The sequence below is a fragment of the Podarcis vaucheri genome (genome assembly GCF_965113315.1).
Source record: "Podarcis vaucheri genome assembly, chromosome: 15".
Lineage (NCBI taxonomy): Eukaryota > Metazoa > Chordata > Lepidosauria > Squamata > Lacertidae > Podarcis > Podarcis vaucheri.
In genome coordinates, this window is record NC_138753.1 from 36475495 (window position 1) to 36488356 (window position 12862).

At 45.0% G+C, this 12862-nt stretch overlaps 1 protein-coding gene across 1 annotated transcript in view; it reads right to left on the reverse strand.

Moving 5' to 3' along the window:
• Positions 1-1498: 1498 nt before the first annotated feature.
• The window catches only part of ERLIN2 (ER lipid raft associated 2), a 29344-nt gene continuing 17980 nt past the window's right edge, over positions 1499-12862 (reverse strand). Inside the window, exons 9-12 of the mRNA XM_082200642.1 lie at positions 12511-12602; positions 11891-11980; positions 7978-8057; positions 1499-7145 (exon numbers count right to left, since the gene is read on the reverse strand). Coding sequence (XP_082056768.1) covers positions 6957-7145; positions 7978-8057; positions 11891-11980; positions 12511-12602 — 451 coding nt within the window. The 3' untranslated portion in view covers positions 1499-6956. The remainder of the gene's footprint in view (positions 7146-7977; positions 8058-11890; positions 11981-12510; positions 12603-12862) is intronic.

The following is a 12862-nucleotide window of genomic DNA, read 5'->3' on the forward strand; positions in this document are numbered from 1 at the left end:
CATGAAACCTCACCAGGATACTCCATTCCACCCCCTCTCCATTATTCTTTTCATGAATCCTCACCAGGACACTCCATTCCATCCCCTCTCCATTATTCTTTTCATGAATCCTCACCAGGATACTCCATTCCATCCCCTCTCCATTATTCTTTTCATGAATCCTCACCAGGATACTCCATTCCATCCCCTCTCCATTATTCTTTTCATCAATCCTCACCAGGATACTCCATTCCATCCCCTCTCCATTATTCTTTTCATGAAACCTCACCAGGATACTCCATTCCAACACCCTCTCCATTTCCCCTCAGTTGGCACTCCTCGTTCCATTGCTAATGAGGTGGCTCCAACCTCAAGGGGTTGTCTTTGGGTATGTGTGTGTGTCAGTGGCAGATTTATAGGTATGCACGATATGCAGAGATTTAGGGTCCTATGTGGCCCAAAGGAGGACCCAGTCCAAGAAGAAGATACAAGTGATCCCAGTTAATACCACCTCCTAGTTATTGTAATATACGATTACGAGAACCTTCTAACTTTTGAAAAGTCAGAGAGAGATCGCCCTCTATAGAAACTTATACAGGCTCATGGCTGGTCTTGAACAGCAGGACTGGTAAGAAGACAACCAGCAGCCAATTGGAAACTGCAGAAGCCACACCGGACGTTCGGCTTCTGAAAATCATTTGAAAACCGGAACACTCACTTCTGGTTTTCGATCGTTCAGGAGCTGAAACGTACGAGTTCCAAGGCATTTGGCAACCAAGGTACAACTGTACGACTCTCAGATAAACACTGACAATTGGGAAACACTGTCCTGCGAGTGTTCCAGTTGGAGAACAGCCTTTACCAAAGGTGTCATGGACTTTGAAGACACTCGAGCTCAGGAAGAAAGGGGGAAGGCAATTGGAAGAAGCAAAGATCACCAATGTCAAAACAATGATTCTTCAACGTCAACTTCGTTGGACTGGTCATGTTGTGTGGGTGCCAGATTATCATCTTCCAAAGCAACTACTCTATTCCAAACTTGAAAACGGAAAGCCTAATGTTGGTGGTCAACAAAAGAGGTTTAAAGATTCTCTCAAGGTAAATCTAAAAAAAATGTAGTATAAACACCAACAATTGGGAAACACTGGCCTGTGAGAGCTCTAATTAGAGAACAGCCTTTATCAAATGTGTCATGGACTTTGAAGGGGCTCGAACTCAGGACAAAAGGGAGAAACGTGCTAAGAGGAAGGCACACTTGGCAAACCCTCACTGTGATCAACTCCTGCCCGGAAACCAATGTCCCCACTGTGGAAGGACGTGTGGATCCAGAATTGGCCTCCACAATCACTTACGGACTTAATGTTAAGACCATGTTCATGGAAGATATGGGGGGAAATGCCTAGCTCCTAAGTTATGCAAATATTTCGATATCCCTTATATAAATAATTCAAACCTCAGCAGAATGCGCACTGATCCCCCTCCGCACACAACGGATCTGCCCATTCCATTGACACTAATCTTAAAAGTGAAGAACATTTTATTCATTACAATATTGAAACATACAGGCTGGTTTTAATCTGATACACAATTGCTATTGAAAACATTCCAAGAGACTCAGAAAAGACAGCAGCATATTTGAACGGATGATGGCCAAGACAGTGATATTCACCATTTCACCCTCATTAAGAAAATCTGTTTTAAGAATTCACATCCTCTTTGCAAAGCTTGCACACAGGAAAAAGGAGGAAAATATATTCAGTGTTACTTTGTTCAATGCACATACAAAAAGGAATTATAAAAAAGTTATTTCCTAAGAGCCCAAAGAGCATTTCAGAAAAGGCATCTATCTCATTTTAACGAAGCAGCGATCACACTTAAAACAACAACAAAAATTGTTAAATTGCATTTCCAGTACCTAACAGGTTGGAAAGAATTTAATTGTTTTATCAAGAGAAATCTACACCTTAATTCTTTATTCACATTAATATTTGCTGCTCTTTATTGAATAGTGGTTTTAAGTTTTCTTTAGAGAACTTCTCTCTATATATAAAAAGAATCAAAAGACTTAGTTATTCTAATCAATCTTTTTACATCAGAGTCATATAAAAGAAGTCATATAATACACTTTGGCTTTGCTGGAATTTAGTTTTTGCTAGTTAAAAAAAGCTTGTGTAAGAAAATATCCCCCACCCTTTCAGCTGGACCAAAAATAAAAAAAATCAGGAACTGCATCTCACAAGTCTAATATAAACATTTTCCAACTTAATTTTTACATTCTTTTACATGCATAATGCTATCTGCAAAGTGTGATAGTATGAAAGCCAGGGGGGAAATTGTGTCTTTTTCTATTCCAGCATCTGACACAATACTAGACAGGAATCTTACTGCAAGGATGATGTGAAAAGAGCTACATACACACTTCAGTGTCTACCTATTCCACTTTAGCGCTTTTGAAACCATCCTTTAGTAACTTCCTGATGAAACTGATATGTAGGTAGATTCTAGCATATTCACATCATAGACAAATAGCCACTCAAGTTCAGCAATAAAGTAACCAGTCCAAAAGCAAGACTGGAGCAGATGTTTAAGCTTAACTCATTCTGGATTTTGGCTGCTCACTTAGTACTCTGATGCAAAAGGAAAATAGATAGGTTTGACATTATCAGCTCAGGTGTGTGCCACAAAAACAATTCCTAGCTTCAGCTCGGAGGCTAGTTGATGCATTTTGCCTGGCTGGTGGATCATGCTGGGGTGCAGGGAGAAAAAAGAGAAGGCAGCAAAGCAAATCATTAGACAGAAATAGATTTATTTATTAGCAAAGGTCCCCCTTTCTTCTCTCTCGTACCTTCTACCAAATTTCATTGTGAAAGTTTGTCTTCTGCCATCCATGTTTAATATTTAAAAAACACGGATGAATCACAGATACATTAACAACACACACACCCCTATATCAAGGTTGCTTCACGTATTAAGAAGTTAATCAGTACCTCCTGATGCTCAGGTTACGTGTGAGAAAGAAACGTGCTTTGAGGGAAAGGGAATCAAGACATACGTTGCAAGTTCCTATGACAATCAGACTCAACTTCCTGTTTCTCATGTTACAAGAGGCATGGACGGACAAATATCAAGTTATTTATTAAGGTGTCCAGTGGTTGGTAAAATCACCTTATGGACATTAAAAGACGCTACAATTTTCAAATCACTGCTGTAATTTTCAGTGATTCCAACAGAACAGCCCTCCTGCCCCAAGCAAGCAGCATGAACTCAAGATAATGTAGTTTTCAATCCCCAATGCTGTGCCTTAGTATGTAGTCCTATAATGGACGTGTGGGGCTTGCTAAACAGAACACCACACCACGATCTTTCAAGAATTTGCTTAAGAAATACTTGCATATCACATAGGTCAGCTTCTCCCTTAGCGCCTGCAATGCTTGGCACAAACCCACTAAAGTTCAAAACAGGGCTGGGTAACGATGGCCAAAGTTTCACAGACGTGGTCAATGTTTGCCTGGAATGTACCACTTGAGACTGCAGGTGAGGGATCACATGCTTGCTCCTCCATTAAAATTTAAACCTGCACTTAGAAGAATAGCATGTCAAGGAAAAGAATGTCGACTTCACATCCCCCTTGACATGCTAGGTGGGCACGGAAGGATTTGTTTTACCACAGGACAGAGTACAGTACAGCTTTTTCTGTTTTCAAAGTTAGGTGTTGAATATACATCACCATCAGAAAGGTTTGTAATGTTACACTAAAAGAGGTTACCAAGGACTGTACCTTTCATATTGAGTGGACCACACACACACACACACACACCTTGGGAGCATCAATAATCTGGATCTCCTTTCACTCCAAGAGGAACTGGGGGGGGGGGGCGGCGGCTCTATTTTGCACGTGGAAGATGCAAACAAGAAAGCAGTGGGGTGGGGGAAGCCAAGGAGACCTGTGGTTTGTAATGTGGGAACCATCAGAAAGAAATCTAAGGCACATCTGGCTAAGTGTCTGGGACTCTCTAAGCCCATTTGGGGACTGCAGACTCACAACTTATTGTTCCCATTTTACAAAAATGCAGTTTCGGGAAGCTGTCCTACTTGCATATTGAAAGGACAAGTTAAGAAAACAAAAGGAAGAAGTAGCCTGTGGTTGCTGTTCACTTCTAAAGTCATCTTGCAAGAGCACAGCACACCACAGTACAGTCTATCAGACTGTCCAAACCACCCTTTTAGACAGACCTATGGCAAGCATCCCATTAAGCCAGGAATTGTGACAACCAGACTGATTTTAAAAAGTGCATTCACATCAGCCCTGCTCCCAGATATCTGTAACACCTCATTCAAAAATTATTCCAGGGCATTTGCAGAATCAGAACTAGAGAGATAGCAAGAAGCAAAGCAGAAAGCTTTTGTGGTTTTCCCTTGCTATGCATAACAAAACAAGTTTTGAAGCAGAAGCTGGATAATTGTGATGTCCCGCCCAACTATGGGGCAGATATAGAGGAGAACTTAGCAAGATGATGCCTTAGCAAGATGATGTAGCTGTTGCTCTGTACTAACCTGGTATGGAAGAATGGGACTATGGTTGGAAGCAAAAATAGAGGAGCGATAAGTACTTTGGAGACCGGAGCTTAGTGTTTCTTTGCATCTCAGCCCCATTTATGAAAGAGGCCATGACATGTTTAAAACACAGAGCAGCAAGCTATAAGACACAATGAGTATTTTGAAAGCCAGGAACCTGTCGACAAGGGTGCCACTGGACAAGCCTGATAACAAACCAACAACTCCAAAATCCACTTATCTGTCATGTCAAAGAGAAGTTTCACACACTGCAAGAATGAAGGCCTTGACTACACAGCCAATTTTGCGTGTAACTAATCAAGGTTATGTAATAGGCTTCCAGGTCTTCTTACTCTGACTATACCCATTGGCCTTGTATTGAGGGTTAGTTGGAGCTGTGTCCAACTAACACCTACTCAAGAGAACACCCATTAAAATCGCCTAAGTTAGCTATCTCTGTTATGGTAATTTCAGTGGGCCCACTATGAGTAGAAATAGCACTGGATAGAATCCAAGGTCTACAAGGTGCATATGCTTAATATGATCTCTGGAAAATAGACGTCACCGAGTATCCCAACACAACAACGGGATACTAGATGTTGACCTCTGGCCACACTGTCTGGGGCTGATGGTAACTGGGAATTCAACAGTTCTGGAGGGTCAGTGTATCCCCATTATAGATCTCATACTGAACACACTTATAGCACAGTCTAATGTAAGATAGTACAGTCATCAGGGAAACAAAGCAAAGCCCACCTCTAAATCAAAGCCTGCCAGCTGCTTTGGAACAAACCATTTCTAGAACAAACACTAATGGGAGTAATCTAGAGGAAGTGGTCTGACATTTACAGTCTAACCAAGGGCATCATCTGAAGACGAGTTTACTGCTAATGGAAGAACTTGGATGCAACTACATAAGCTGAAGGCAGCTCACAGGGCTGTCCCCAGGACAAAAATCCACAACTGCATTGATGCCAATTCAAAAATAATTCCCCCAAAGCATCACTCAAAGGATCACTTCAAAAAGCAACCCTGCAAGAGTTAAAAATGAGGTCAGAATGAGTACAAAGTAATGCTATTCACCGCTGGAAACCTTTGCTATGAGCAAGCATGGGGTGGAAATCCACCAGATGCCTTCCTCTAGGAAGACACTGAAATATTTGGACTAGCACAGTTGCCCCCATGAAGCTGAGGGAAACAGAGAATCTGGCTTCTGGTTTACAATCTAGAACACAGGTGTGCAACTAGAGATTTGCCAAGCTGAAACACAAGCCATGTACGGTGGCCTGCTAGGGTCTTAGTAAATTAGTTGGAACTTGGTGTGTGTGTAAAACATTTAGCAGGCCATGGTTACATGGCTGGTGAGCTTGGCTTGATGGATGACCAGTTATGCATGCATGGTCTAGAAACAGGGATGCAAGCCAGGGTCAATTTGTGAATGCAGGGTGACCATCTGGCTGACCAATGCTCTCTCGTGCAGAAGTAACATTCCTGGAAAAGGTAACTTATTCCCCTGCGAGCGCTGCACTTAGACAGACCATTACTGTGGGGGCAAAGCCTGCATTCCACCCAACACTGGTCCTGTGATTGTCCCTATCAGCACATCAGGAGAGGATGGTGGACTGTGGGGTTCAGATGTACCATATGGATGCATCCTGAAATAAGCACCATTTGGACACCCCTTTAGTGTGCTGATATTTAATGCTCCACAACACAAGCCAAAATCTAGAATCTGTAGTGTCTCTGTGTGTTTTAATTCAAAACATAGCACCTTTATTTGAGGGTGGAATGGGGTCAACATATATGCTACAGGTAAAATCCAACGGTTGGACAGCATGCTCATGAATCCTAATAATCCAGGAAGGACATGTAGTTGGTTTCTAGCTGGTGTGCATATTATCAAATTTCGGCTACATCAAGCACTCAAAGACCAGTAAGAAAGGAGAGAAAGAGAGAGAGAAAGAAACTCCTTCCGATTGCTGAATTTGCTGGGTAAGATGCTTATCACCCACCTGTTGGACTTGACTTGTAACATGTGCACAACTGCCAGAGGAAAGAACAGTTTCTAGCAAGAAACGGCTTCCCTTCTTCAACTGCAATGAAACTGATTGGCTGCAGAGTCCATCAGGAAAATGCTGCAGCCTCTTAGTGTGATTCAGTGTCGCTTTCTCTATCCACACGAGCACAAACATGACAGTGAATCTGACTGCTGAGAAATAAGTCAGGAAGCTGTCCCATTGTGTGCTTCCAACAAACCAGCCTGCCTCCCCCCTCCCAACACCTTTTTTTTTTAAAAAAGCACAGCTTTGCCTGGCTCTTCTCCGACATCCCAGAAGAGAGAAAGAAATCACATTGAGGAGAGGCGCTAGGCGTCAGTTCCATTCATTCAAAGATCAGGTTGCCCCGTTGGCCAGACTCAAGATTCACAAACCCTCCCCTGCTCCTAGCCAGTTTTCATCTCTCTGCTCCTCTGTGGGTCCTTCTGAAGACTTTGTGGGAGTCCCAGCGTGGTCCATGAACATGTTTGGAATATCTTTGCCAAAGTAGATCTTGCTGTTGGTGGCAATTGCTTTGTACTTCATGAGCTGCAAGTATTCTGGAGTCAGTTTTAGCTGCAAGAAGAGAAAGCGCATCAAAAGCCCAGGGTTAGAGAGATCCTTTAAAATTCAAGAGCGTCAAAAGAGCCCTGCTGGATCAGGCCAATAGCCCATCTAGTCCAGCATCCTGTTCTCACAAACCAGATGCCCCAGTGGGACAAGCAGAACCTGAGCGCCAAAAACACTCTCCCCCTCCCGCAGTTTCCAACAACTGATATTCAGAAGCATACTGCCTCCGACAGTGGAGGTGAACTTGGGAGACCTAGGTTCTGCCTATGGATCAAATTATCTCCAAGGTGGCTGACGACAGATTGGAAACCATGCAAAAATGATACAAAAAAGGAACTGTGTGTGTCTCGATGGTGGGGCCGCTAAGTGAGATGCAGGGAGGGCATGACATTTTAGAGCAGCGATGAGGAAGCTATGGCCTCCAGGAAGCTGCTAGATTTCAGCCAGCATGGTCAATGGTCAGGGATGATGGGCGTTGTGGTCAAACAGCATCTGGAGGACCTCAAGTTCCCCATCTCTGTGTTAAAGCACTTCAGTCTTTCTTAGCTCAGTTGCAATCTGAGTAAGAACTAGGCCCAAGAGACCACAAACCCATGTCAAATCATAATCACAAAGCCTTTGCATCTACAGAAGCAGTAGCCAATATGGGGATGTCTTTGGGATGTTATTAGAGTAAGCTCCCAACATCCCTGATCACTGGCAGTGCTAGCTGGGATTGATTGCAGCTGTAGTCCAAAGCACCATGACAGCACCATGTTTGTTTCCCTGCAGGAGTATGAGCCATTGGGAACCTGCAACCCCAAGCTGAGGATGCCAGCTGTGTGGAAGAACAGCTAACCTTGTTGGCTTCTGCCATCTTCAAAGCAGTATAACATTCAGCATCTGCCCTCGCCTTCTCTCTAGCAAGGAATGCAGCATCTGCAGAAAGAGGAAGGGGAGATTTAGAAGTATAGGGAAGCTGTACAAGTCCCTGGAAAGCCCCTTACTTACCCATTTCCACCTTCAAAACACAGCACAAGTTTTCACGGTTGCAATCAATGCTTTACCAAAGTCCAAACTCCGCCCCCTGCAGCCCCAGCACAGTTTTGGATTGAACCAGAGCAGAAATGGGGAAATGACTGGGATCATAGGATATTAAAAGGGAACATGAAAGGAAGGAAGCAGAGCACAGAATTTCACTTGCGCCCATTCAGACTGGTATTGCTGGTGAGTCAGACTGTTTCAATACAGGGATGAGGAAGCTGGTGCCCTCCAGGGGGTGTTGGGCTACAACTCCCACCAGCCCCAGCCAGCATGGCCAAAGGTCAGGAGAAATGGAAGTTAAAGAGCCCAACAACACCTGGAAAACCACAGGTTCCCCATCCAGTATTAGTACCGACTGATGAAAATTAACACTTCTCTCTGTAAAACACGAAGGCTAGGATTTGTCTGGTAGAAACAGGCAAGAAGAACTGGCACACAAGAGAGTTCAGAGAATTCCATGCAGGCAAGTGAGAGGAACAGAGAAGGAGGGATGGAGAGCTCCAATATAGAGATGTAACTGACTGCTACAGAAGAGGCAGTTATCTTCTGCCAGACCACAACAGGCTAGTATTTTTGGGGGGGTGGGCAGGCTAGCAATTTTTGTGGGCTTATTTACAAGTGGTGGTGTTGTTGTTTCAACAATTTATATACCACTTAATTGCTGTGGTCTTTAAGTGGTGCACAAGCAACTCAATACTATGAAAACAAAAAAGACACAACAGAGATACTTTAGATCAGCCTCCTCTAACTTGGTGCATTCAAGATCATTCAGCCCCACTCAGTGCAGTTAAATGAAAACTACACAAGCTATGAGTAACCACCCCTGTTTCCCAGAGTGTTGAGTGGCATTATACCAGCTCTGCCCTTTCCAATCTATGGCGCCCTCCATTTCCCTCCCGCTCCCTCCTTTGTGATTTTCAGGAAGAAACAAACCAAAGAAGTTTCAACCTGCTGCATGAAATTCTAGAGACCCAGCCACAAACTCCGGCAGTTGATCAACGAGGTGTAAAACCTTGTTCGGAAAACTCTTAAGTGCAGAAAGCCCACGATTTTAAAAGCAACTCTTGCAAAACTGCTTTTTAAAAAACAAAAAAGATAAAAAGTGTGTGTGTGTGGGGGGGAAGCCTGTCACTTTTCCCCTGGAGTCTGTGATCGTGTTGTTTCAAAACACATCAATCCATTAGCTGGTCATTTCTGCTCACATACCAAGAGGGCAGCTGCAACCAACTCCAACAGCTGAGAGTGCCTGAGATTCAAAGAGCACACAGCAATCAACTTGTCAGAGCAGCTGGAACGGCTTGGGACAAAGCCAAACATTCTCTGCCAAGGGTTCGGCTGGGCCTCCCGGCTCCTAGGGGGCTGGATCGAGGGCCTGGCACCTGGCAACATGCCTTGATGAGAAAGAAAACCACCAGCGCTCTGCTGGGGACTGCCTAATGAGAGACTGCTGATCTGTAAACCACTAATTGGCTCCTCAGCGAGATGCTGCAAAGCTTGACAGGGCCTTTAATGAACCTAACAGGATTGAGGGACATGCTGCTCAGAGGCAGCCGGCACAGCCTTTCCCAGGTCCAGGAATCTGCCCGACAATAGGAATGACAGAGAGGAGGGGAAATCCTTCCACATCACATGCCTGCAGTTGTAATCAACTGGCAGCAGCTCTTTGGCTGAGGGCATGGGCGTAGCTCAGTGGCAAACGGTCCCAGGTTGAATCCCTGGCTTTGGGCTGGGAAAGTCCCCTGTCTGAAACTCTGGGGAGCGCCGTCTGTGAAAATACAAGGCCAGAACAGACTGTTGGTCTGACTCAGCACAGGGCAGCTTCATGCGCTCCAAGAACCGAACTGTGGCATGCATAGCACATGCTCTGCTACAGTGCATCAGTTCTATGTGCAGAGGACAAAGGTATCCAGGGTTGACATGTTGAACTGTGGAAGGAGAGTTGCAAATTCTACAGAAACGCAAACAAACACAAATACCAGGGGAGCTGAAACGTTTGGCAGATTTCTTCTAGCTTACAGAATCCTGGCTGAGGAAACTAAACAACCTCATGTGCAAAGAAACACATGGCTGGAAACAGGGAAGTGTGGAGGCATGCAATCAGTGGAGGCAGAACGGGGATTAAAAGCAATTCACTCGATGGTGCTGCTCCAAAGATGTTTCTCAACCACAAGGACTATTTCAGGTGTGGGGAACTTTGGGCCCTCCAGATGTTGCTGAGCTGCAACTCTCATCCTCCCTGGCCTTTGGCCATGCTGGGGCTGATGGGAGCTGCTGTTCAGAAACATCGGGGGGGGGGAATGTTCCCCACATGTGTGGACTACTTGAATCAGCTGCAATCTGGCGACATAAAACACTGAACGACTTTCGACCCAGGTACATAATGGACTGCCATCTTCAGAACTGGACTATTCAGCTCTATAGACCTGCCAGGGATGCCCCACTTGTTGTTCCAGCTTCTGCTCAGCGGCTGGCAACATGAGAGAGGGCACTTTCAGTTGTGGCTACTCGATTATGGAGTTCCCTCCCAAAGGGCATTTGGCTGTCCTCTATAAATAGGATCAAGGTAAGATGCTTTTTATAGGGACGCGGGTGGCACTGTGGGTAAAACCTCAGCGCCTAGGGCTTGCCGATCGCATGGTCAGTGGTTCGAATCCCCGTGGCGGGGTGAGCTCCCGTCTTTCGGTCCCAGCTCCTGCCCACCTAGCAGTTCGAAAGCACCCCTAAGTGCAAGTAAATAGGTACCGCTTTATAGCGGGAAGGTAAACGGCGTTTCCATGTGCTGCGCTGGTGCTGGCTCGCCAGAGCAGCTTCGTCACGCTGGCCACGTGACCTGGAAGTGTCTCCGGACAGCGCTGGCCCCCTGCCTCTTAAGTGAGATGGGCGCACAACCCTAGAGTCGGACACGACTGGCCCGTATGGGCAGGGGTACCTTTACCTTACCTAAGATGCTTTCTATTTGCCCAGGCCTTTGGAATGTGCCTTTTTTATGGTTTTGCTACTGTCACGTCTACTATTGATGTTTATATTTTGTTTTACCATCTGGCTTGGATGTGAGGTTTTAACAAATGGTTACTGCTGTTCACAGCTTTGTATGCAATATTGCATTGTCAACTGCTCTATGCTCTATTGGGAGGAAGGGCAGGATAAGAGAATGGCAAAATAAATAACCCACATACTTCTAGTCCCTGCCTGTCTTTTGTCAAGTACAGTGGTATCTCGGGTTAAGTACTTAATTCATTCTGGAGGTCTGTTCTTAACCTGAAACTGTTCTTAACCTGAAGCACCACTTTAGCTAATGGGGCCTCCTGCTGCTGCCGCGCCGCCGGAGCGCGATTTCTGTTCTTATCCTGAAGCAAAGTTCTTAACCTGAAGCACTATTTCTGGGTTAGCGGAGTGTGTAACCTGAAGCGTATGTAACACGAGGTACCACTGTATCCTGTGGTCCGTCTTCCCCCAACCTGGTGCCCTCTAGTGGTTTCAAACTGCAATGCCCACCAGTCCTAGCCAACATAGTCAATGCAGGTATGACTGGAGCTGATGTTAAAAAATGTGGAGGGCACTAGGTTGGGGAAGGCTGATGTTTTTAGATGCAAAGTGGCCAGATTCATCTTTATTGGACCTTAAAATATTCATCTGCAAGAAAGGAGGGATGCACCAGGCCCATACCTAAGCCTATTTGTGCTCTGACATCCTTGGTCAGATGGAAAATCTTTTCCATAGCTGCTTACCTTCAATCTCAGAGATTCGCTTCTCAGTTTCTTTTTCCATCACCTTCTGCCCGTATGTTATTTCAGCCACCTGAGCTATTTTTTCTGCCTCTGTATTAGGAAAGATAGACCAATGATTATGGGAACCAACTCCGATGGTCAACGTAGCTAATTTGTTCCTGGAGCAGCAAGACACCTGGCAAGCTCAACTCATCTACTTCAAAACACTGACTTGCCCCTCCTGCCATCCCTGCAGAAAGAACAAGGTAGCAAAAACCTTCTCTTCTCTTTTGGAATATGCTTCCCTCTTTGATTAAGACTAGCTCGTGGTACATTACCACTTGTCCATGAACAACTGTGATTATCTCACCAATAGGACAGTTTTCTCAATCCAAACTCTCTCGCTTTTTGCCTTGATAAGATGTGTGCAGGCCTGGTCTAGGAAGCAATCAAGAATCTCCTTGTGCACAAATTAGATGCTGCGCACACAATTTATTTAGCAAAGCCTTTTGTCATCACCTCATCTCCCACCAACCTCTTGATGAATCAGCTATGCCTGCCTCATATCCCCCTAGGGATGAAGACTCTTCCTATGTGCTATGCAACTCCATGTGCTGTTCTCTAAATAAATATCCACAAACCAATAAGAGCCTTCTTGCGTTCCGTCTCAGCTTCCTTCTCCACCACCTTCTGCTTCTGAGCTGCAATCAACAGCTTTGTCTTCTCGCTCTCCCTAGAGGGACCAAGACGGGCGAATAAGTAAAACACTTGCAGAAACAGCAGATGCTCCTGGAAGCAGGATACACCTGATTAGAACAGGAGTGGGGAACCTCAGGCCTGGGGGTCAAACACCACCCCAAGCCTCCCTATCTGGCCATGCTTTGCAACCTCTTTGTCTGTTTTTCCCCAGCTGGATTGTGTCCTTGAACTCTGATAATGGCTTTTGCTAGCCTGGATGGATGCTAGAGAGGTGTACATGAGCATGTGCAGAAA